General features: G+C 35.9%; 1 protein-coding gene across 1 annotated transcript in view; it reads left to right on the plus strand.

The window, feature by feature from the left end:
* Positions 1–22,584, plus strand: part of SMC3 (structural maintenance of chromosome 3) — a 62,076-nt gene extending 39,492 nt beyond the window's left edge. Inside the window, exons 11-28 of the mRNA XM_089814888.1 lie at positions 13,518–13,648; positions 13,936–14,088; positions 14,202–14,391; positions 15,914–16,047; positions 17,695–17,853; positions 18,174–18,482; positions 18,591–18,767; positions 18,849–18,932; positions 19,029–19,238; positions 19,434–19,523; positions 19,678–19,799; positions 20,118–20,273; positions 20,524–20,631; positions 20,843–20,903; positions 20,999–21,133; positions 21,448–21,535; positions 21,922–21,994; positions 22,145–22,584. Coding sequence (XP_089671014.1) covers positions 13,518–13,648; positions 13,936–14,088; positions 14,202–14,391; positions 15,914–16,047; positions 17,695–17,853; positions 18,174–18,482; positions 18,591–18,767; positions 18,849–18,932; positions 19,029–19,238; positions 19,434–19,523; positions 19,678–19,799; positions 20,118–20,273; positions 20,524–20,631; positions 20,843–20,903; positions 20,999–21,133; positions 21,448–21,535; positions 21,922–21,994; positions 22,145–22,265 — 2,501 coding nt within the window. The 3' untranslated portion in view covers positions 22,266–22,584. The remainder of the gene's footprint in view (positions 1–13,517; positions 13,649–13,935; positions 14,089–14,201; positions 14,392–15,913; positions 16,048–17,694; positions 17,854–18,173; positions 18,483–18,590; positions 18,768–18,848; positions 18,933–19,028; positions 19,239–19,433; positions 19,524–19,677; positions 19,800–20,117; positions 20,274–20,523; positions 20,632–20,842; positions 20,904–20,998; positions 21,134–21,447; positions 21,536–21,921; positions 21,995–22,144) is intronic.
* Positions 22,585–27,123: the final 4,539 nt, after the last annotated feature.

Raw genomic sequence — 27,123 nt, forward strand, 5'->3', positions numbered from 1 at the left:
AAACAACAGAATATAAAGTGCAATTCCTATTACTGAAAGGGAGTATCTCATAAATTCGCAGATGGAATTTGGAGGGCTCAAGAAAGCCATAGAACAGTGATTCATTGGTGGGACTGACGTACAAACCAAAGTACAATAAGCAAAGATAGTGTAAGCAGAGAAGAATGGTGGGATGCTGCCATGTTAGGAATCCAATCGCCTTAAGCTGCTGAGTTATATAATAGAAGCCAATACTATTTGTTCATGATGCAGTCTTAAGAGTGTCACGAAGAGAGAAGCGGTATGTGGAGGAAAGATACATCTTCAAACTATATGGTATACCTTAGTAGAATCATCAGTAACAATGTGATCAGGAATACAAGAGTCTCCATATCATATATAACAGGGAGGTGAAATTATAAATATCATATTGATGTTATTGCTGATTGAAGGCAATTGATGCATCATAGAGACAAAGAATATGTGATTGCAAGAGTAGAGAGACAACCATTATGGAGACCAAGGCATTGAGACAAATAGAAAAGAACACTACAGTGTTGGATCATCCACTTGGAGGGTCTGATAGTAAAAGATATATTTTTACCCACCAAAGCATAAATTAATAAACACAGATATACAAATCAGGGGTTGATCTGATTGAATGTTATGAACAAGATCAGATTAATAAATATATTTACCCTACAAACCTAAGTAAGAGTAGTTTATTAATTCTTTACACACACACACATCTATGTGTGTGTACGATAATAATTAGAATTACATATCAATTATATTATACATGCATATATATATTTATATATGCTCAAGACCCCTTTTACTATTTGTCTTAAGTAGGGAAGGTGGTAATGTTTCCAAGGAGGGACTTCTATATATACAAGTAATAGCTATGTGTCCCAAGATAGGATAGGGCATAGTCCCAAGAAAGGCTGAATGGCTTGGATTTGTAAACTTTGAGCGAGCCCATTGCAGTTGGTATCTAAGCAACTTGGATAATACCTACTCCTGTTATTGAATTGGAATAGTAATAAGGTAGGAGTGGACGATAATAAAATGTACAAATAACTTATTTCTATTAAAATGCACGACTAATCCTATTAGGGGACATTGCGATCCAAACCCCATATGAGAAATTTAGGATAAATTAAGGTTGCAATAGGAGACGTTGCAACATCATTGTCAATATCTTCACCACCTACAACACCCTCCACCACTTTTATTTCCTACAACAATGGCTAAATTGTTTCAAATGAGATAAGGGAACAAAGAGAGGATGCCTCAAGGAGGATGAATCAAAATGAATGAATTATTCCAGCACTTGGTCACACACAACAAATGTATGTCGCCTCTTAATTTGAACAGCCAAAACTTCCAATTTCCTATCAAGCTCCTAGAAGAAATCCATTGAAGTTGAACCCCTAAACTTCACGACGATAGGTTTGACTTGTGGAAATATCTCCTACTTATCAATTGATGAGCTTAAGGTGCTTTCCAATGAATGATTCATAAGGCACGACACTTGGTGATGGTTTTGCAAATGGGATTGCAAGTAGAGTGGGTTTAACCATGGAGGAAACTCCGTAGTTAAGTGCGCTCAAGCTGGAGTAGTATTGGGATGGGTGATCTCCCGAAGTCCCGATGGTTCACCTTTGTGAGCATCACCTAGATCCAATGAGTGCTAAGTGTTCCATTTAATCTCATGAGAGATGGATTCATGTGAATCACTACTTATGAAACATGGGTCAATGAGTTTGAATCAAAAACTACACAATTAAATCCTGATAGCAATATCACAATGAATAAGAAGATGAGAAGTTGACTCTTCTTCACTAAAGAACATAATACATCTAGAAGGGGCTAATACTCTAACTTTTAAGTCTTTCCTAATAAGGATCTTCCCTTTTATCATTGCCCAATGAGAAGTACTAGGTTTGGTAGTTGTGATTTATGTTAACATTTGGACACAATACGAAGTGGTTCTTTTGGAGGGTGTGATGATCCTTGGCAATTCCTTGCTATTGCATGTCCATAAATTTTGTGAAAATAGTCATTGCTTGGCCTAGTTTTGATAGTTTGTTCCTCCACCTAATTTTCTATTAGTGCTTTGAATGTGTCACATGTGGAATGTGCCCCCACATACAGTAGGCTTCGTTTTCATATTGAAGATTTATGTTGTAAATCATATTTCTATTCACAAGTGGAGAATAATCATTTTGATTGGAGAGCACATGACTTAGCTAATTGATGGGAGATATGAGGATCCTTTGATTTGGGGTTTGTTGGAATTGCTTTGGAGTGTTGATGTGTTTTAACTTGTGGGATTGTTGCTAGGCAACTTATTTCTCTTTAGCTAATTCAACCAAAACGATAACTTCCATTGATGTAAGAGATATAAAGTTTAAACATTTTATTCTTTACACAATTGTCTTCTTGGATGCCATTAATTCAAAAATCATTGAAGAAGTTATCATTGAGGTGTCTTCTCTTGTTTGTCAAAATTTCAAATTGTTATATGTGACCATTGAAACTTAGTCCTTATATTCCATGACATTTTTTTTGGGGTAAGGATAATAGGGGACAATCAAACGTGCTTGGAGATGAGTGTTGTTCTTTAGGGAGCTCTTTCTTGTGGTCTTACAATAAGGTAGGTGGAGGAGTTTCTACTCTTCCTTTGTCACAATTGATACATCTAGGGGGAACAAAATCAATGGAAGATTGATACATCTTCAAAACAACAAGCAACTTAATCCCTATGCCCATTAATATTTACTTCAATTGGCCTCATCAATGATTTTTGAAATGCTCTTTACTTTGTTAGCATCTTTTGGGACTTTTGTAGCAACCTTGGTGACTAGTTGCAACGATTGTTGTCATCTTCATCAACATATCTTCTTTATCAATGTCCTTGATTTCTACAACAATAATTGCCATCTTTAGTGGCAAGGGTAATTGTAAATTCTAGAATCATTCCTTGTTTATATCACTGAGCCCATGAAGTATTGGTCAATGGTTTCCTCTTTACTTTTATTGGAAAGAAGAATATCCATAATCCTTTGGAAATCCTTTCTAACAAATTCCATGGCATTTAAAGGAAATCAACTTTTGTTTTTCTATCCCTCTACCTTTTGGTTGAAGCAAAAAGAGTTTCCCAAGAAAGGAGGGTAGACCATACTCTTATCATGGCCGAAGAAGAAGCCTTTTAAGGGAAGAGAGAAGAAATTGGGGCATCTCCTCATACCCTAATTTTTCTTCCATAATATAAGCTTGGCTGTTTTGTTTGGAAGTAATCTTTCCATATAACTCTGTTTAATGTTGTTTCCTCTTTCTTGTTTCTTGACAAATTGGGTTTCATTACAGACTTACCTTCTGGGACACAATTAGCTTTTAACAAGTTGCACCTTAATTGATATATGGTGAAATTCTCATTAGGCAATAGCTCATCTTTGAAGTCATAAAAGGCTTATGAATTGTCTCCATTGCCCACCAATTCTAACGTGCTTGAAAGAAATTTTTGTCTAGAAACATAATATTCAACATGGTAACATCTAAGTCTGTAATATTCCACCTTGAATATTAAAGAAAGAAATGAAATTTCTGACCAAGGTATTTTACCAAACAGTTGGCATGCATGAGACTACTGTTTATTAAAGACCCACTGTAGTTGGTTTCCTTCTTAAAATAATCATAATCCAATCAGGTCATCACTATCTGGCATATTTAGTTTAATGTAAGGTTCGAAATATTGTTATGTGAAGTACATCAAATCCCATGATAAGCAACAGCAAGCTAATCATGCACAAACTTTATTAAAAACCAAGATACAGCCAAATTTAATATGCTTGGAACCTCATAGGCAACCAATTTTGACATTAAGAAGTATGTGGAAACATAACATTCAGACTGGCGTTAACAATGAGACACTGCCTAATAGAATTGAAACAATTTGTAGTACCAAAATGCGAAATAGGTGGGGAGTTAATAGACCCGTGAATCAAAGTTGGTGAGGCACACTAGTATGTAATGAGACTCGTACAATCATCAACATCCAATGCCAAGTTAATTGGCTGCCTATCACTCCCGTGACCTAGGATTAGGAAAAATGGTCTTCTTTTATGCTGTATGCAGTCCCGTGAAAACTCTTTCTTGATCTTAGATGTTTTACCAAACACGCTAACATTGCATTGTTTCCTTTTGATGTCTATATTCCGCCCGACTGCAAGGATACTCTGTTTACCATACTGGGTAAATGAATCAACGCACACAAACAATAGATCAGAACAACATAACTCCTTATATTATTCGCATATGCCAAAGATATTACAGAATGCTTCCATAAGATGATTACAATGATTACCTGGAGGGGGTATATATACATCCCAAAGAACCTTATCGAAGGGGTCCGTTGGCCATATACAACATGTCGCTACATAACAAGAACCTTCTCGAAGGAGCATATATAGACGGGATACATCCTGACGCACACCCTGTCGGCTACACAATATTTATCGATGACAGCATCCCCCCCCCCCAAAAGTAAAGTCGTCTTCGGACGACCACACAACAAAACTCAACAACTAACTACATTTATTCATAAAAACAACATAAACATAGACATCATGTACTAGAAGGTTGTGTCTCAGACTGTGAAGACCGATTGCGTCGAAGTGGATACACTTGATCTGTCCGGACTTTCAAATCAGCTCTGATTTGAGAGTTTTCTTCCACTACTTATTTTAGCATCAAATTGACCTCCTGGCACTCAACTTCTTTTTGATCATGAGCCTTCTTCGCTGAGTCCTTCTCCTGTAGTGCTGCTGCCAACTGTTGTTCCGCTGCTGCTAGTTGTTGTTCTGCCTGTTGCTTCCCTTGTGCACTTTCCTTGAGTTGTGCTAACAGGGCTGTCCGCTTTGCATCCCAAGCAATTTGTTGGGTGGCAAGTTGGTTGGCCATCTCCTCCTGAGCCATCTCGGCCATCTCCCGAGCTTCTTGCCCAGCCTCTGCTTGCCTTCTCTCTATAAGAACCAACTCCGCCAGGGACTTGCTTCGCTCTGTGATGTCAGCAAGGCATGAACTAACATCCTTATCCTTCTCCTTCGATAGTGGTAGAGGGTCTGTCACCTGTACCCCTCCAACTACTTTCTCTGCTGCTGTTGCACTCTGATCCTCCACCCCCGGTACACAAACATTGTATGTTTGCAGCAAGTCCAGGTCTCATCAACTAGTCAGACTTCCCATGACTGATAATTGCAACGACTGGGGGTCTAGGGGCCAACACCCCTAGCGAGGTCGAGGGGCAGCACCCCCACGGGGTCCTGCCCCAGGTGCGCTCCTTGTTGCGATATAGGGCGGGGTCGAGGGGCAACACCCCTCGTTGCCAAGACCAAATTAGCTCTTTCGAAGCCACAAAAAACACCATTTTCGTGATTTTCTTCCAATCCCTCACTCTTTCTGGCAATGGCTTGTGTTTGACTACCTTTTTGTGTCTTTCCTCATTGCTCTCTTCTTCTGACAACGGCGTCAAATGTTTACTGTACTGGGTAAATGAATCAATGCACACAGACAATAGATCAGAACAACAGAACTCCTTATATTATTCGCGTATGCCAAAGATATTACAGAATGCTTCCATAAGATGATTACAATGATTACTCGGAGGGGGTATATATACATCCCGAAGAACCTTCTCGAAGGGGTCCGTCTTTCATATACAACATGTCGCTACATAACAAGAACCTTCCTGAAGGAGCATATACAGACGAGATACATCTTGACGCACACCCTGTCGGCTACACAATATTTACTGATGACATACTCCACCTTTGCTACTTGTCTACTATGGAGCTGTTGATCACCTTATCAGTTGTAAGTTCTCAACGCTAGCAATATCTTGTAAGTGCTTGATATAAACCTGTTGTTTGCTGTGGAGTTCCAAAATGCTAAATATCACACCTTAACTCAACTATTGTATCTGAAATATAAAATGTGAACACTAGGTTTTCATCTAGCTTTCACACATTTCCTAAAGGTTTTTCGTCCTTTGGAAAATTCCAATCACATTTAAGCAACCTTTCAAATTTTGTAGAAGATATCAAATATTTGTTGTGTCTCAATCCCAATGAAAAGCTTTCTTTTATCACCTTGAAGTGAGTGGAGAACAAATCTCTTAGCAATGGGGGATAAAGACTTATTTCGTCTTTTAGTCACTTCGTCATTTTGTACTGAGGTGACTTTAAATAATAAAGTATTGTACACCTCAACTTAATAAAATAAAGTAACTTTAACCTTTGGATTTCCCATTTAAAATTCTCTTCAACTGAAACCAAACACTTGTGACTGGCTGGCATCCTAAATCACATGTCATTAGCCTATCGGGATGGGAAGATAGACCAACTAGGCACCATTAATGCTAGCGCGAAGAAGGGGACAATACAAGGTCCTCTACAATTGCATCCCCTCAAAGAGGAGGTGAAGCATATTCAAAGTTATTCTTTTCAAATTGACATGTTTTGTTCATATTAAATATGGATTTGCTTATCGTAATTGAGGAATCTACTTTTCAAGAAGAATGAAATTAGAGGGCGAGATCTTGGTGGGGAAGCATTGTGCCTTGAAACATCCCATTTGATTGCATTTGGAAGATCATTAAATGGACTTATCATAGGTTATTAGTTTTGTTTAAGGTCTATGGTAATATCGAGTTTGGACAGAACATAAGAGAGATTTTGAAAGACCTATTAATTTTCATTCTAAAAGAAATGAATCTAGAAATCTTCGGATGGACCAATTTTAATAAAATTTCCAATTAGGGACCCATTATAGTTTGTTAGTTGTGTTTAGGGACCACTTGAATATCTAATTTGGAAAATGTAAGAGAGGTTTTAGGAAGTCCAATTAATTCACTCATTAAAAGAAAGGATTGTAGAAAGCTTTGGAGGAGCCAATTTTAATAAATTCCCCAACTTGTTCTACCGACAACTTCAACAAACTTGGATTTCATGAAAAAAGAGGGAGATGGTAGGATTGAACCCAACAAGATGTAGAGAAATCACATCTACAAGGTTAAAAATAGTTCCCAAGGACACATGAATGTCTCGTTCATCTCATAAAACCAAGGTCATTTTCTCAAATGTATTCTCCTTTCTAAAATAAAAATTTTATAACAAAAAAGACTATTAGAGAGTATGAAACAAAGAGTTATGTAAAAGAGGTTCAAGCAGCTCTAATCTAACAATAAATCTTTGTTAAAGATGGCTTCCTACACTAATATCAACAAATAATAGAACGAGAGTCCAAGTTCTCAATTGGAGGTGCAATTTGTTGTTTTGAAAAGCATAGTTCTAGTGAGGAAAGAATGGGAGAATTGAGGATATCAAGAGGAAGAAAGAGCAAAAGATTTAAATGAAGTTTGAAATCCCTAGAAGGATGAACTATAGGAGGTGTGAAGGATTTCTTGACATACATAGAAGAAACAAGATCAAGCAAAAGAGGAATCACTAGTATTTAAATGAGAGGAGTGAAATAGTAAGTATTGTCTTATGGAAGTGATTTTTTGGCAAAGTCCCCTTGTGAGTGTAGTGGTAGCTACATTTTTGTAGGAAAGAAAAAATGCTCTACCTTTTTGTATTACCCCCTTTTGAGATATGTGTTACTCTCCATACTTAGAATATTAGGGTTAAATCTCTCTATTTTTTTCTCTCTTCCGTAGATTTGCTTCTATTTCTAATAGCCACTCTTCTTGTATGTTTCCATGTTTCTCTCTGTTCAATATGGGAAACATTCTTATGTATACTTGTATATATAGATCATTTGTGATCTTTGTTTAATAACATATTCATTATTTTAGCATAATATGGTATTAGAGCTATTTTTTCCGGCAAATAATAATTTTTTTATTGAAATTTCAGACTTATTTTTTGAAATAGGTTTTGAAAACCTTTAATTTCTTCATGAAATTTTAAACTTGAGATTTTCAACATCCTTTGCTTGGGTGTGTTCAAAAATCTATTTGTAGGGATATTTTCTAAAATCCGTCTAGGGTTTTTGTATATATTTTTTCTTTGGATGACTTTTCTCCTACAACTCTTGTGTCATCTGCCTTTCCCCTGCTTGCACAACCAACATTCTCTGAAAAGATGATTGACTCTTTGGCATTTTTGGGCTTGCATTTGACAATTTTTTTGTGAGCTTGTTTTTTTGCAAATATTTGAGCTTTCATGACGGCCTCTGGTTCCTCCACTTTTGGCTAGGGTTTCTACCCTTTAGATCATGCTGAAATTATATTTTAGTTGTAGATTCAAACTGGGTTTTTCTACATCTGAACTAGGTCAGTTTCCATTTTTTTTGGGTGCATTGTTTTTAGTGCCTCAATTTTTAGAATCTAATTTAAGATTCTTTTTAGGTTTTTCATGCTCTCTTCCGGTTGTCCTTTCATTTTTTTTTGTCTTTCGTCAATCTGCCTTGAAGTTTGTGCATTTTTCAGTTATTCATGTTTTTTGGATAAAAAACATGCCATGGCATCTCTCACCAATTTTCTCTTGGAAGGCAGTCAACGATTTAACAGAAAGAACTACAACACTTGGAAGTAGAGAATGATGATGATCTTTGAGTATCATCGACTTGAGGTGCTTGTTCTAGGTACTCAAACTCGTCCTATCACAGTCAATGCTACCATGGACCAATATTGACCTTTTGAGGATTCTCTTGCAATTTTTTTGTTTTTAAATTAGATTGACCATTACGGGAGGGTATTAGAGTTAAATCTCTCTATTTTTGTTGCTCTCTTCTGTAGATTTACTTCTATATCTAATGGTCACACTTCTTCTATGTTCCCATTTTCTCTCTATTCAATATGGAAACTTTTTCTTTCTTTCTGCAAAATGTTTCTATTTCTCTCTCCTTGTTCGTTATAGAAACATTCTTATGTATACTTCTATATAGATCATTTATTATCTTTGTTTAATAAAATATTCATTATTTTACCATAATATAGTCGCTTATACTAAGTCCTATTTTTTAAATTCCACTATAGCGATTCAAGTAGGTGCAAAAGAAAGCTAATGGGAAGAATAAGTTGCTTGAAATGCTCGCTCTTTCACAATTTTTTGTTGTGATTTCTTGGAGCCATAGATATGAAAATTCAAAATTTTACAAGCTTAACTATACATAATATTACATATTTATATTTATATAAAATTTTAAAAAATAAAAAAGCTAAACTAAAGCTTATAAGTAAATTTAGTACGTATTGAAAAATGATAGTACTTGTACATGTTATCAATATTAATTAAATGAATTTATCATAAGAAAGATCAAAATAAAATTAATATCAATAAAGTTGTATGCTGATTAAAAATTATAAACATTATTGCACTTAAATTTACAAAACTTACAATGCTATTATCAAATGTGGATAGAATTACAAATAAACTACTCTCAAAGCCTATTGCTAGCAGTACATTTCATAGTCATACTAAGGCACATTTTAATTTTTTATGGAAAATATGTATCCTCATTAATCATTCATCTCCTGGGAGGGACTCATGGACACCTACAAGACAATCAAATGATGTCTCAAACATCCTTATCCATCTTGGGGATTGCCAAAAGTCTTACAACACTTCGGGTTTCAAATGGCATCTCATGGGTTTTCTAAATTCTTTGTAGAAATTGGGGATGTCTCAGGGACGAGCCTTCTTGCTTAATTTTTTTTGAATTAATTGTGGCAATGGGGACATGGGCTTTTGAGAGGGGAGTCTTTCTTGTGTAACATGTAAGTTAATGACCCTACGAAATCCTTAAACTCATGGACCACATTGGTTGAGTAGGTGTTCACAGAATTTATTCCATGTGAGGACATCATATGTTTTTTCCAACCATTGATGTATTCGGATAGCTTTACATTTAAAATTAAACAAAACTTTAGGGGTTCTTTTTGCCATGGAAGTTTGATTGACTACAACTATTGCTTTTTAATGTACTACTAACTTTTGTTTACATTAATTCTAGCCAAGCTTTTTCTGGTTTACACTCTTTGTGGCTAGAATTTTTGGTGCAGAGCACCCATTGGTCAAAGGAGACCAATGTAATGTTTTGAGTCTAGTATATCAATTAAAGATGTAATAAGGTCTTTTGGACCATTTGGTTGATATTAGTAATCATTTAAAATTAATTTGTAAGACTAATAAGCCAAAATTGTATTGGAATGACCAATAGGTCAAATTTGGTCAAAGGAGTCAAGTGTAGAGGGAAAGCATAGGAATGATGTTTTGGGTCATTTAAAGCCATTTTGGCACATTTCTAATGAGATGGGACTCATTGGGTAGTCAGATCAATAAGATGGCAAAAGTTGCAAAAATTGCTGTACAACTTTTGCTACTTTTGCATAGAAAGTTGTCAAATAAGTGTTCAACCACCCCACCACCTTAGGAGGTTGTTTGAGTCCATTGGAGGTGGTTAAAATAGGTTTATATACCCTCCTTTGGTCGCGGGAAAATTAGAGTCACTGAGATGGAAATTGAAAATTCAATATAATGATGATTCTCAATGCATTTTCTGTGAGTTTTTGCTGATCAGTGGTTTATTTATCTTTGCAATGGATTGGATTCAATCTAATACCTGTTGAGAGGTGAAATACGATGAATCTGCTTGCTTTTGAGTCCATTATTATGGTTGGCCGTTGTGTTTAGTGGGAGATCAAAGCCATTTTGTCAAAACAGATGTTAAAACCCTCCTTTATAAGGGTCTGTTAAAGTTGGACTTATAACTTACAGTTCCACCAATGAAAAAAACTGCAAGGTGTGGATTAACTAGTGCCTTGAGCGCCCTTTGAAATGGGCTCAGTCTCAGATGAAATAGTATCTACCTGCTAGGAGATAAACGATGTCCTAGTAGAGTTACTTTGGTAAGTTTTCAGTATTTTGACAGTTACTGCATTGTTTTGTTGGTAACAGTGAATAGTGAAGGTTTTAAATGATAGTGAATAGTGAAGGTTTTAAATGATTGACTGAAGTTGTAGGAAACCCTAAAGAATCTTTTGTTGCATGGAAAAGAATCTGAAAGTGAAGCACAAGTTTACACCTTAGGTTGAAACCTTACAAGCACTCTGACATTGATTGCTGCAGTCACAGCAATGTTCATTTGCATCAATGTTTGCACCCATTCTACTGCAGGATCAAGTCAGTCCAAAGCCTAGGGAATATTGGGGAACCTTCTAAGATTAAGTAGAAAAGGGAATTAAGGGATTTGTTATCTCTGTTCGAATAAGTAAGGGCCGACTGTCATAGGACAGTGACATAGAAATATGTATTCATATTAATGTATTGATCAAATTGAAACCACTAATCATTGCAGGAAATGTGTGTGGACAGGGGAATGCTTTTTAGGCACCTGTTTGGAAGGTGAGTTAAGAGTCCTTTTTTGGTATAAGTGCTTGTTTCGGAAGAACACTCTCCAAACTGCTGATGACAGTGAAGAATGTTATCTCAACAAACATCTTCATTTTAATTGTTTCCATGCAGTGGAATAGAGAGTTTGTAATTGATGTTAACAGTAATGAAGGTGTACTCTCATAGTTACAATGTATACCAATGGGGGGGTTGAGTCTTTTACCCTAGGACCAAAGTAGTTCCACTGTTAATTTGACAGTCCCACAAGTGGATAGTACTAGGTGGTCTAATAATGAGAGTAAGACAGTATGATAGAAGGGAAGGTAAGATGTACTTTGGTAAATTGGTAAGGTTGGTGAAAGCAGAGAGTCTATGAAGCTTATGGCTATTGAACTGTGATCAGTCTTAAGGATAGTAGTGGGCAGTCTAGGCAATGCCAAGACAAGTGAACTTTTAAATTGATAAAGGCTTGATTCATGAGTCCTAATTCCATTTGGATCAGATAGTAAAACCTAAGTTAAGAAGACATTTTTGTAGTATTTGTGTGTCCTTAATAGACCTAAATGCAAGGGTAGTTTCCTCTTGAAACCCGTTGAAGTGGGTGTTGTTACAAAACAAAGGTAAAGAGTGACCTTGTGTCAAGTAGTTGAGTGGTGAATCCTTGTGCCTCTGCATCAATTTTGTTCCATATGAAAAAATGTGGCACATTTGGCCAGATGAGATGATTACAAAGGCATCCAGTCCAACCTTCATATCACTTGTGCACACATACAAGAGTACTGCTAAACCCTGAGGTTTTTATATAATATTATAAGGCTACTATTTCGATACGAACAAACGAGCATTTCCCTTTTCCAAATGTCAACCATATTCAACTTTAACACTCACACAAATATGAATAGAATACGAAAAACTGAGCATTTGAGTGTTTCAAAATGGCAAGCATATTCAACTTCAACCATCTACCTATTGGTTCAGATATATAGGCTGATATATTTGCAAATTGACAATGAGAGTACTGGAATTTGATAATTTTTGTGTTGACCCATTTGAAATCTGAAGTCTCAATTGAATTTTAAACTTATGTATTGAGGCTTCATATGTTTATGATGAATGCCTTATTATTGTTATCATATGAATATTTAAAATTTCCAGTATTTTTTTCCTCTTTATTAATAGCTGTCCCCGAAGGAATACTTTCCTAAAAATTGTCTTGGAAATGCATACCTTGTCCCCTGTTGCCCAGTCTCAAACATGGTATAACATGTAGATTCCTGAGAGGGTCGTAAATATTAAAGAAAACATTCTTGAAAAACCATTTAGCCAATCTTTTGAAAATTGTTATTCTATGGTTTTGGAGGGATTAACATTTATTGGTTTATGCATGCAAAGAAATAATGGACTAGCTCTCAAATTATGTTATTATTATCAACAATCTTTAATGATTGAATTATTATTATTTTCCATAGAACCATACTACGGGTTTTTCCATAAAACTATACTGTGGAAAATGTTGGTAGAAGCAATTGAGACATTTTCTTATCAGAATTTATAATTTTGTGTTAGTTTTATTGATAGTCATTATGATAACATTTCATTTCAATTATGATTTTTATAATAACAAGGAAATAGGATCAACAGTGTAAAAAACACCAAGAGCTACCAGTCTCGAAATGTCTATACTCTATATTAGATTTGTCACATAGTTTAGATGAAATCCTTAAGATTGACACATATAAAAAACACAAAATTCACAAAAGTTGATTAGTATACTGATTCTCTAGCAAAATAAAATGAACATCTTTAGTGTGTGTCCACAGACACACACACACACACACAATTCACAAAAGTTGATCAGTATACTGATTCTCTAGCAAAATAAAATAGACATCTTTGCACACGCACATGCACACACACACAAGATGCCTATTTTATTTTGCTAGAAAATCAGTACGCTAAACAATTTTTGTGAATTTTGTGTTTTTAAATATGTATAACAGCTATTTGTTTTTGTTTTGTACTCCCATGCCTTGAATAATTATCTAGATCATCCATCTACTCTCCAACATTGCTTACAGTACTTAGAACAGTTGTACCTTTTACTGATGTGTGGCATTTTCATTATATCTTCCACAGAGGAAACAGAAAAGTACCGTACTGAACTTGCTAATGTCCGTGCGGAGTTGGAACCCTGGGAAAAGCAGCAGATTGAATGTAAGGGAAAACTTGATGTAGCAAGCTCAGAAAGCAAGTTATTGAAAGAGAAGGTAAGATTTAAAATAATTTATGATGACAGTTTAGTGTGGAAGGGACTATGAATATAATGCTTTTGTAAATGAAGTAGTCTAACTAGTATTTAATGTACACATTGGGTTTTGATTTTTACATACCTTCATTTGAATGTTCAATTTTATTTCATTCTTGAGTGTAATAGCTAATTTGTTTAGGGTTAAAACATATACTTCCACATTTCCTACTAGAATAGAGTTATTTTATGCAGCTTGTGTCATTCAGTGTAACTACCATCATGTTCTTGATCATACTTTGCTTTCAGCATGAGGCTGGACGAAAAGCCTACGAGGAAGCAAAGAGTCAGATGACCGAAATTAAAAGAAAAATCAAGGACAAAGAAGTTGAGCTTCAAAACATGCAAACTGCAATTGAGAAAAATAAGATCATAGCAGCTGAAGCTCAGAATGAGGAACATGTAAGTGTCTATGTGGTAGCACTATTTCTCGTAGTGCTAGTTTTTGATGAAATATCAATACACACTATCTATTTCCCCAAATCTAATGCTTTATGCTGTATTGAGTTCCTTAGGCTTGCAAGAAAGAGGAAGAATCAATTGCCTTGCTTGAACAAACAGCAAGACAGAAGGTTTCAGAGCTTCGTGCAATTTTGGAATCCGAGAAAAGCCAGGGATCTGTTTTAAGGGCTATATTGCAGGCAAAGGATTCAAACAAAATACAGGGAATATATGGTCGGTTGGGAGACCTTGGTGCAATTGATGGTGAATCTCTCCCCTAAATTTTAGTGTACTGTATAACAAGAATGTATCAAATAAACACCGTAATTCAGTGTAGTTTGATATCACCAAGCAGTTTGATGTTAAGTAGTTAAAGCTTTTCGTTTGGGTATTGCCTTGGGATAAATCAGTCTCATTTCTTTTTTTTGAAGCTGTTGAATCATTTTCATTCAATGCATGTGGACTATGATAGGTTGGGGCATTCCAAGTTGAACATGTAAATTGTTTTAGTCTATGAAGTCATATCGTAAGGATGGAGCTTTGAAAATAATTTGGAATAATTTTCTACTGCTTATACAATTTTGTCAAAGAAAAATGCTAATGCATATTAGTGTTTTCCACTGATACCAGTTCAGAAAAGTTTTTGTATGTTGTAAATGCTCTTTGTTTTTAACAGCGTCTTTACTCATCTGCATTACATGTCCTCTAGATGCCTGAATGTTCTGCCAAGTATGTTATGTACAACTTGAGTGAGTGTAATGGTGGATGGGGTTGTATGTCTTGTTCAAGGAAACGTGGGAATGTGTACCCAGCCCTTTTGACACATCCCCATTTCCAAGATGGCCCAGGGATAGGGGATGTTCTGGGGACAGCAGCAATTCTTAGTGGTGACGCCCCCCAGTTCCCAAGTTGGTTGTGGATGTATGTGGCGTCCTTTAACTGTCCTGGGGACAGCCAACCATCTCCCTTTTTCCCCAGCACATTTGTTTAAAAAAAAGACTCAAATGCTCTAAAAAACATTTCTTTAAATTTCTTTTTGTTTGTCTCCATACCTTAGCGATAGTGCATAAGTGTTTGATAAATTTCATAACTACATATGTTGGTTCTAACAAGTGGTTGCAGGTCTGTAACATTGGACCCTTCACTGGCATAGCCAAAAACACTTACAATATGGATAACTTTGTAATCAATCTCACAAACACCTAAACCCTGGTAGTGCATGAAGAAGTGGCTGCACATTTCCTGAATGCGCAATCTTGATGATAATTAAGGAGGCATCCTGGTTGCACATTATCTTGAAATTCCAACAGTATAAGTCCACTGCATTTTATTGTAGTGATACCTAAAGAGGCATCCTTGTTGCACATTTCCTGAATGCACTTAGATGCTTTAGGGAATCCGCCTAGTTCGCCGTGGATGATTCCACATGGAATCCGCTCTCTTTGGTCTGATGGTGCGTTTCCTCTTTAGCAGCAGGCCACAGATCTGTTTGCAGTATTTATATGGTATCAATATTGTCAGATCCCCATTTCCTTCCATGTAATTGCTGGCTCTTGAATCCTTTCTTGTTTGACAGCTACATGAATTCTAGATTGAAAAACTGAGTGTTTGTTTGCAGCAAAATATGATGTTTCTGTTTCTATTGCAATGGTTGACAATTTTTGGTCTGTTTAAAAAAAATGCTGTTGATCTTTTGTTTCTATGTTGTCTAAATTTGGTTCAATAATTATTGTTTGTACGGCATTAAAGGAATACCAGATTAACAAATATCTCGTCTGGTTTGCAGCGAAATATGATGTTGCTGTATCCACTGCTTGTGGAGGGCTTGACTTTATTGTGGTGGAAACAACATCTGCTGCACAGGCATGTGTAGAATTATTGCGGAGTAAAAGCCTTGGTATTGCAACATTTATGATACTGGTATGTTTTTTGCTGAAATGAGCTTTGAGTGAGTCTTATATGGAGATGCTCATCTGTTTTTTTTGTGAACTATCTTCTTATGTTTTTAAAATTTAAAATTTTTGAATATAGTTTTCAGGAACCAAGGAATTACTTGCAAAGAAAAAAGAAAACCATTGGAAAGTCAACATTGTAGATGTAGTGGCATCGTATTTACTTGTTTGATCTCATTGCTATTGAAATATGTTTTAACTTCTATCTTTCAGTTTGCTATTGAATATGTTAATGGGTTCTGTAGAGATACTGTTTTCTGGCGTGCTGAATGCTTCTTAAAAGCTTGCAGTTTTAGGACACCTATGCTACTAAATTGACTCTTTTTATTTTCTATTTTTTTTCAAAAACCTTGAATATTTAATAAGAAACATGTATAGTGTGTGTTTTAATTTTTTTTCTTTGGTAGTTTCTTCCATTATTGCAGAGCTGTTTCTTCAGTTCATCTGTTGCAAGATCATGATCTGTTATTTCTTTTATTTATTTATTTTTGAGGCTTACTCTATGTTTGATAATCAATAATGCACCTATATGTCGGTTTATACTTAATAGAGGATCAAAATCAAAATGAAAAATTAATGAAAGTACATGCAGGTATTTCTGCATGATGGATTTGATCTATAGATTCATACCAGAATCATTGATTCATACTATGAAATGATTTATAATCATAGATTCATAATTTGAAATGATTTAGTTTTAGAATTATGTATATTTCTCTCCTTCTTTAGTATATATAATGCAGATGCAGATACACACACACACATGCACATGCACACGCATACGCACAAGCGCACACACATGCACACGCACACGCGCACACACACACAAATCCTCCACGAGTCATAATTGGAAAAATAAATAACGAATCCATGGATCCGATTCACATACCCGAATCAGATTCGTTTCACGTATCGGTAACTAAGCCTTTCTGTTCTTGGACAACTTGGAAAATGTTGAACCTTTTTAGCTGTGCTGAGATGGCAAGATGTACCTGTGGACTGTGAGCTACACAAACCAAAAAAATTAGCATTCAAAGGGATGTAAAAAGATCTAAAATACCATGAACCTAAAGTTGCACGCTTATGGGCCTCCAGACTGCATAAATGAATAATATAAAGGCTTACTTCTAGGAGAATAGAGATGTGTATATTGTGCATTGCAGGATGATTGAAGACCACTGCAGTACAGTAGAATGATGGGATGTTGAGGGGTGGGCTGCACATGCAGGGTTAGTTGAGATTCCCTTGTAGGAGCTAGGTGGGTCTAGGGGTTTGAGCAGTGGGTATGTCAAGGTATTTGCAGTGGACATTTGTAAGATTATATTTTGTATCTTTTGATGAATAATGTAAATATTATACTGCAGATATATGTTGTTGATCATTGCATCAATTGATTGTCAATGTAATTTTAGCTTCTTTAAATCATATTGTTTACCAAAAGTTAAATTGTTGCTTTTTAAATTTTAAATTTTTGAAAAATAATAGGTATATATTTTATTAATAATGCTCCTGGCTTTCCTTGAGATCTTTTGTTCTGTCCCTACTGTCCCTCAAACTCAGAGAAAAACTGAAGAAAGTTTAATAACCTATCATTTTGTTTTGCTGTGCTATTCAGGAGAAGCAAGAGAACCATCTTCAAAGAATAAAGGAGAAAGTTAGAACACCAGAAGGTGTGCCACGCTTATTTGACTTAATAACTGTTCAGGATGAGCGCATTAAATTGGCATTTTACGCTGCACTAGGAAACACTGTTGTAGCAAAAGATCTGGACCAGGTATATTGCATTCTTTACTTATTTTTTAATTGTCTCCTTCTTTGCCCCTTATTCTATAGTAGCATTCATTTTATTGGTTGGACTTGTAAGAAAAGATCAACTAGTTATAAAATTGAGGTTAGTTTTACATTTATTATAGAAACAGTTTTTCAAGGTCCATGCATTTGGATGCCACTACCAAATTATGCATATTCTGATTTCATATATCTATTGATGACAGTAATAAATGCTGTTTTCAGCACCTCTTTCTTAAATATTTTGTATATTTCCATAAACTTGTCTGTTTAATCTTTTTAATTTTATTTATTGTGTTCTGTTAGGCCACTCGAATTGCTTATGGTCCAGACAAAGAGTTCAGACGTGTGGTCACATTGGATGGTGCGGTTTTTGAGAAGTCTGGTACAATGAGTGGTGGCGGCGGAAAACCACAGGGCGGTAGAATGGGAACATCCATAAAAGCTTCTAGTGTTTCTGGGGAAGCTATAGCAAGTGCTGAAAAGGAACTTGAAAACTTAGTTGAACAGCTTAGAAACATACAGCAAAGGATAAGTGCTGCTGTTAAGCAGTATCAAGGAGCAGAGAAGGCCATGTCACATTTGGAACTGGAATTAGCCAAGACACGCTTGCAGGTCTAGAAACTGAACAACAATATTTTCAATCTGTTATTTGTAGACATCATTGCCACCTTTTTAGCCATGGAAATGGTTTACCTTATCTTACCATTGTTCTGATTACAGATAGAAGGACTCAACGGTCAGCATGCTGACATTGAGAAGCAACTTGATTCTTTGAAATCTGCAGCACAGGCATCAAAGAGTGAACAAGACAGGCTGAAAGAACTTGACCAAGTCATTACAAATGAAGAAAAAGAGCTTGCACATCTTGTAAAAGGCTCTAAAAAGCTCAAGGAGAAGGTTGGAAAGATAGGTTTGGAGCCATTCATATTGAAATTCTGTAAGCCATACTTTCTAATTAACACTACTGTTCTCTTTTAGGCTTCTGAGCTTCAAACCAAGATGGAGAATGCAGGAGGAGAAAAGTTACAGAAGCAAAAATCTAAAGTTGCAAAATTGCAGAGTGTAAGTACTATTTGTGTGTTTTTCGGCTATGCTAAATTTACTACATTTATTTGTTTGATTTGCCAAATTTTGTATTTTCTACATCAATTTGAGCAGGATATTGACAAGTCAAGCACAGAAATAAATCGTCGTAAGGTTCAGATTACCACAGGCAAGAAAACTATACAGAAATTACAGAAAGCTATCGAGGAGTCAACAAAAGAAAAAGAAAGAGTTGCCGCTGAGAAAGAGGAAAAAACAGCTGCTTTTAAAGAGATTGAACAAAAAGCACTTCTGATGCAAGAAAACTATAAAAAGACACAAGAGGTTTTACTTTTCTACGAGTTCTGTTTATGTCTTTCCCAGTTTGATATACATGCTTATATAGATGGATATTTTCTGATATGGTTTTAACATTTTTATGTTGTGACTTGTCTTATTTAGGATAGTCTTGAGTCTTGTATTTACATAAATGAGTTTCTTTCGCATCTTGTTATGAGGCTTGACTATTTGACTCTGTAGCTATTAGATGCACATAATGAAGAGGTAGAGAAAGCCAAAAATGAATACAATGAACTTAAAAAGGTTGTGGATGAGCTGCGATCAGGAGAGGCAAGTGTTCTTCGCCTCAGTTTAAATGACAAACTCACATAAAGTGTTTGAAAACCCTGGATGGGCAAAATACACGATTTTAGTGAAATAGACAATTCATGCATGATCAAATAGTTTTTCTGTTAACTGAATAAAAAATATGCTTCGTTTACAGGTTGATGTGCAATACAAATTAGAAGATGTAAAGAAGATGTCTAAAGAATGGGAAGCAAAGGGCCGGGGGTATTCTAAAAAGTTAGAAGAACTAAGCAAAGCACTTGAGCAGCATATTGAGCAGTGGGTTTCCTTTCTTCTTACCTGGTCAAATCCTGTGTATAGATCTAAAGTCATTTATCTACCTTTTTCATTGATTTACGGGTAAATGGGAACATTATTGGACCCTGACCAGTTCTAGGCATGCAAAAGCCCTAGTTTTGGGCATGTTATTACAAATGCATGCCTGCCAAATTGTGAGTTGCACTCTTCCAATGTGGGGATTAGAATGGCTGTCAAACTGTGGTATGCTTTATTCTGATGTGGAGACTGGAACTTGAAGCACTCTCTTAATAGACACTGATATGCTGATAAATTTTTGTGGTGCTATCGTCCTCGCAGAATTCGAATTGAAGGCATTGATCCTAATTTGCTTCAAACAACACTAGGAAACGAACAATTGCTTGAATTGAGTACCCTTGAAAGAGTACTCGAGAAAGTAGCTTTATTGCAGGCTCAATTAAAGGAGTTAAAGCCAAGCTTGGACTCCATACAAGAGTAAATTCTTGTACCATCTATTATTCCATATGCAGTTTATTGGTTCAGAAATTTTATTTTGTGAACAATTTGAAAGGTAGTTGGAAACTCAAGGATGAAAATTCCAAGTCCACCCTCAGTACAAGAGTAAAAGTCTTACCTAATTTTTACTTTAAAAAAATATAAATAAAGAAATCTTAAGTTTTGATTTACTTATGATGCTCAAAGATTTTGATGTTCATAAATGTTATTAAGTTCTATAATCTCTCAGGTATCGGAGGAAGGCTGCTTTATATAGTGAACGGGTTGAAGAACTCAATAACATAACTTTGGAACGTGATGATCGAAAGAGACAATATGATGAACTACGGAAAAAAAGGTGAGTGCTTGAAGGCTTGTAAAATTCAACCATGGACATGCATGATACTTCAAGGATGAACTTTGGTCATACAATCAGTATTGATATTTTACACACTAAACTCTAATTGTCATTATTCTTGGGCTAGAAATTCTCTTCAATTTGTGTTCATGTATAACCAGGTCAGCAACAACTTTATATTTTTGTAATTTTTAGATTGCCTAATGTTTAGGTTGGACGAGTTCATGCTTGGATTCAATACTATTTCTTTAAAGTTGAAGGAAATGTATCAGGTCAGAAACTGTTAATACTTCAGTTTTATCATCAATAAGTCAAATTTATGAATACTTTACATAACAAAATGTTAAGGAACAAAAAATATATGCAGATGATAACTTTGGGTGGTGATGCTGAGTTGGAGCTGGTTGACTCATTGGACCCTTTTGCTGAAGGTGTTGTTTTTAGTGTACGGCCTCCCAAAAAGAGTTGGAAAAATATTGCTAACCTATCTGGTGGTGAAAAGGTATATATCAAGTGTCACATTGAGTCATACGTTTGAGCTAAGTGTTAATGAACAGCAGCCAATGCTGATTATTGATTAATATAGTTGCTAGAAAAGACCATTTTACTTGGTTTTCAAGAACTCCAAGAAATGCATACAATTTACTATTTAGTCAACCATTGATCAATATCTGCTATGTATAGCTGGTTCTAATGAAAATTTGAATAAAATAACTTCCATGCTTTAGGAAAAAGATAAAGTACTCCTAGATCTGTTTGATGATTTTGTAAGCTCTTTTGCCAGATTCTTATAACCCGGCTCTATCATTTTTGCAGACATTAAGTTCATTAGCTTTGGTTTTTGCACTTCACCATTACAAACCTACCCCACTTTATGTCATGGATGAAATTGATGCTGCTTTAGGTAAGTTACAGTCTTTCACTTTTAAAAATTTGCTATGATGTTGATAGTGTGGATTCATCAAGCTATTAATACACACACAGACACAGACACACACACACATATATATATTAAAAAGTGAGAAGTGTCCTCGTTTGAGAAAAAACCAATTGAAATTGCAATAGTCATCAATAAATAAATTATTTGCGGGAAAGCTTGTTTTGCCAGACATTCATACCTTTGATTACTTTTCCAAAGGCATTGTCTTTATGTTCACTTGATCCAAGTGTAAGTAGCTTGGATCATATGGAGTGGGCTTTTGTAGCTTAGGGAGATCGCATTTGATTTCATTCAACAATAAATAGGTCTATGGATGGATGGTTTACTCTTTGGAATGATAAATTGTTCAGATTTTAAAAATGTATCAATCGTGGGCCACTACATCAAAGACAGAACTAAGGATGCTCAGTTCATAATTATAAGGTAATTTTTTCTGTTCTTTTTGTCCCAAATGGGTAACTGGTAGTGTAGTTTCTTTGGAATTTGTGTTGCACACGTGTAAATGCATTTTTATCTTTTTGAGTGATAGATTGTATCTTGTCAGATCTTGACTGATGGTTGTTGCCTGTGCAGTTTGAGGAATAATATGTTCGAATTGGCAGATAGACTAATTGGTATATATAAGACTGACAACTGCACAAAAAGTGTGACTATTGATCCAAGAAGCTTTGCTGTTAGTGCAAGCTGTAGTTAAACCGAATTGAAATGTAGTGAAGGTTTCGTTTTCCTTTTGTGTATTTGTTCTTTATCCATTTCTCATGGATGATTGATATGTCAGATGATGATACTCTAAAACAATTTTTTGTATCATAAAATTGTTGAGAACACTATATGAAGTTCGCTGAAAGTGCAAACTGAGAAAGAACAGAACAGCAAGAAAGAGGAAAAACACAAACACAAGGCCCTTTTGGCCTTGCTGTTATGCTATTGTATATCATTCGCTAAACATGTTTGCCTTATACAGCGTCAATCCAATGTTCAATATATATTTGAATTATTTAAGAGTTTTCAAACATGGTGCTTGAAAGGTTCGAGTGAGACTTATTTGCATAATAAATCACTAACCATTTTATTCTACTTAACATTTTCTTGGTCACTTTAACTCATGAAAATCACATGTAATGAACTGTTCTCAATGGTCATTCGACATGCACCACCAAAGGGATTTGCAATATTCATGTTGGCGAAAAGTTAATGTTGTAAAAGGAAATCAAATCACAGTAAATCAAAATTTGTTGAGACTAACATACATAAACTTTAATTAATTGTATGTAACATTGTTATGCTTAAAAAGATAATTACAAATGCTTAGATTCTAATGTTCCAATTAAATGCAAGCTTTTTCAGCGTTTCAATACAAATAATAATAATAATGTTTGATTGTGTTAGTGGTAACAACTTATTTGGGGCTGCACTCTAAGTGGTAACTCCTGCCATAGTTTTTTCTGGATAAACTGCACGTAAACTGTTTAAGCTTCTTTCTGAGTTTTGAAGTGAGCTGGTACCACTATCTGTTATATTTGCCACTTGCCAGTTTATACAAGTTGTTCTGCGGACTCAAAGTCAAACTCTATTTCCGTTGTATTTCAAGCTTTTATTCCTGTTACTTATGTACCAAGGGGATTTGCATCGAAAAGTGTAACTTGATTTATATCAATTTCATGCTCTCTAGGTTCGAATAGATTTCGTGTATACTAGGTGGCAACAAAAGCTACTAAAATCAATTCTGTCAAGTTCTATAATTCAATATGCTTAGAACGCTAATCCGATTGATCAAAACTTTAACAGAGTCCTTTTCTTTTCTCCTGTTCAATTTAGACATCTGAAAGTGACCATGGAGATTAAAGTGCCAAATTTTGGTGGCAAATAATGCCAATCAAAGAGAAGACCTAGAAGGGTAAATATGACAGGCAAAGCTTATGTCAACTCAACTCGCCGAAGCCATCTCGATAGGTCATGGAAACTCAGAAGGGAAGATACTGAAAAACGAGTATAGAGGCAGCAGTAATGCAAATCAACAAGGAAATAGGGGCATCCAAAGCCATTGCAAATTGCAAGAGTTGATGCTAATTTGTTTTGATGGGGAACAATGATTAAAAGCTTATATGACTATCCAAGTTGAGAACAATGATTAAAAGCCTATATCATAGCTTAAAATCTCTCAGAAGTGGCAGGTATCTCTGATTCTTGCGAGAACTGCAAAACGAGAAAACATAAGGTTTTCTCTCGAGAAATTGTTGTCATGAAGACCTTAAATTCTCGGTGAGAGGATGGTCAAATCTATGTGATAAACTGTGAACTCTTGCGATAGCTTAACTAGTACTTTTGGGCGCCACCAGTAAAACGTGGACGCCAAGCGACTTGCCTAGTGATTGTTTATTTTGTATTTTAGTGTTTGGAGGAGAGGGTCTTTGGCAGCCTTGTAGATGGATATACGTGGATTTGAGGTACTGGGCAGGAGAAGAGGAAGATGTAGATTAGTGTCATATTGTACTTTACTTTTGTATTTGCTTGTCTTTTTACAAAGACAATTTGCTATTTTTAGTTTGCTTTTAAACAACTTGAAGGTTCTTGCGCATAGTCTTTGCTAATTCTCTTCATATGTTTACTCATCTTATTTTAATTTTAATTTTTTAAAAGATGGGTAGTTTCTTTCTATTAATTTCAAACATAAAGTTACATATTCACAAAAAAAAAAGATCAGAGGATAGAGGATTATTGCATAGGAGCTCACTTGGCACCCAGGCTGGAAACAACTAACTATTCATTAAAAAAAAGTATAAATCCTCAAGCTACAAGATTAGTGCCAATTGAGGGAGGTGGATTTTGACGATCATTTGAACCTCATATATCAGTGAGGTTTGGTAGCGGGTCAAGAAGGGACCAACCATCATCTTCTTACTCCCTCTTGGGATGTGAAATAGCTAATGCCAAACTAGCAGAAGTAGTAGGAGCAACAGGGGACCATCCAGAGCAATGCCGATTCAGAGCAGTGCTGCCACCCATCCCATTCTCCATCAGAGGATCGACGAGGGACCTCGGGGTCTACGAGCGGTGGGCAGAGGAGTTGCGATCACGATGACGTCCATGAGACATAGTGAAGGATTTGAGCTATACAAATCCACAAAGCCCGAAGAATATTTGCATGCAAGAACTTGTCATAGAGAAGAAAAAGCAAATAAGAGGCAAGGGTTTTCCTTTGAGAATATGCAAATTATATTATCATATTGAAAAGAATATGAGATATTTACAAAAGATCAATCCTCATAGAAGGGGATCGAAAACCTCAAAGGGAAACCCTAAGAGGTAAATGGCATTTAATAATTACTAATTAATTATCAAATGAAAATGCAAAGTGCATAAATTGAAATCTTAAAAAGAGAGTAAGGTAATTTAATAAATGAAACTACTCCAAGCTTAGAGCGCCATCTTGAATGAAATGCTTGATGAAGTGCATGTGAAGCTCAACGTGCTTGGTTCATTGATGCTCAACTAGGTTGCGGGAAATGTGTATAACACTCTGATTAACACGCCATAGAAAGGTAAAAATATTAGAAGGAAATCCAAACCCAGTCATCAATTGTCGAAGTCACAAAACCTCCTGACTAGCTAGCACAACTGCCTCAGTAGATGATAATGTGCGAGCATGCTGCTTCTTGCAAGACCATGTGATAGGACCGAAACCAAGACAAAAGACAAATCCAGAAGTAGACTTGCGATCATCAATATCACTAGCCCAATTTGAGTTTGTGTAACTAGCAATGTGAGGTTCACCTAATGTGCAGTGAATGCCATAACATGTAGTACCTCTAATGTGTTGGACTAATCGCCAGTTTTCCCCTTTGGGTTTCGTGACATGGCTTAATTGCCTCCTATGTTCTATAAGTCTAGTGGTTGTATTGGGCATTAATAGGTCGATCTTTTGGTGCAACGACAACCCCACTCTAACAAGTGGTATCAGAGCTTGGTCACAGGTTCGAATCCCCTCGGATAATGCTGAGGGGGGAATTGTTGGACTAACCGCCAGCCTTCCCCTTTGGGATTCATGACATGGCTTAACTGCCTCCAGTGTTCTATAAAACTAGTGGTTGTATCGAGCATTAACATGTCAATCTTTTGGTGCAACGACAACTCTAGCTTGTAACATAATGTACCTTAAGATACACTTATAAGCTTGCCAATGACTCTCATGTGAATCATGTGAGAATCAGGAGACAAGTCCAACCGTAAAGGAAATATTAGGTCTGTTGCCCCACTTTTGTTTTCTAGTCTATTAGCAAAAGTGACTTTTGTGTTTTAGATGAGCTCAGTCTTTTCTTCGAATTGTTTGAGTCTAGGTCTAGATCCCTGAAGGCTAGGTGATCTCTATTGGATTTTCCCACTTTGCCTTCTCTCTTTATAGTCGAGTGGGCGTTTGTTTGTGACTGGTCGAGTAAGTACCTAATTCGATAGATATCACATCTACTCATCGCAGATCAAACATGTTCTATATTTGCTTGCAGCACACCATCTCTTGATAAACAAGCGTTAAGCAAAAATTTGGAAATTGCCTTCTCCTCGACAGGTTTCCAACCCACGAAGGCGATTTCCCGCAAAAGACCATTTGGAGACATATATAGCTTAAAGACATGCAGAGGACACAAAATTCTACAGAAAATTGATGATTGAACCCAAGACAAACCTCCTAAACATGATTTAGATTCTTCATCACTCAAACATTAAACCTTGGCGGAAAACCTAAATATGTCTTCTCTACAGTGAGTTTCCAACCCATGAAGACGATTTTCTGTAAAGCAGCTAAAGGCGAAAAATAGGATGTTAAATGTTACCCAAACAGATCTGTACACCTTAATTAAGCATCCTTGATAGCCATGAATGCAGTTGTCGAAGATTCAACCTATAAGGAAGTGTTAGCGGAAAAATGGAAGTTGCCTTCTCTTGGGCGAGTTCCCAACCCATGCAGGCGATTTTCCGCGTATACAAGAAACATCAAGCTAACAAGTGAATTTGTTCCCTGCATTGAATTTGGAGTATGTCAGAATGATATTAGAACGGATCGAACCATTATAGAAAGAAGATGTAGTTAGAATCTCACATGGCGAATTTTCATCAACGAAGTACTTTAATGGCAACTTTCTAAAACTTAAAGGAAAACAAAAAAGTAAGTAATAGGCTTATAGAAAGTTACCATTCCGCCCAACGAAACAGTGAAAAGACCCCTAAATGTCCGTTGAGTTTTAGCATTTACTATCCTACGGTTATTTCCTTAAATTTCATCTGTGTGGCGTGAATTCTAAAGAATAACAGATGAATCGAGACGCTCATATAAAAGCACACAAGCAGTTGAAAGAGTTACCTCATTTCTTTGATTCCTCATTCTATCAATACACATAGCTTTTTGAAAGCCTGTGACTTGCATTTGTAGTTTTATTTACCTTTTTGGTTCAAAATCTTATTCATAAGCTTATGGTGATCAAGTTCACGGGTTTTGATGGTTTGGCTGGGATCAAGTCCCAACTACAAAGTTTCACAGACACTTCCCTTTGCTTCTA

The sequence above is a fragment of the Cupressus sempervirens genome, chromosome 2 (assembly GCF_028749045.1).
Source record: "Cupressus sempervirens isolate cs-2001-9-10 chromosome 2, ASM2874904v1, whole genome shotgun sequence".
In the NCBI taxonomy this organism is placed as follows: Eukaryota; Viridiplantae; Streptophyta; class Pinopsida; order Cupressales; family Cupressaceae; genus Cupressus; species Cupressus sempervirens.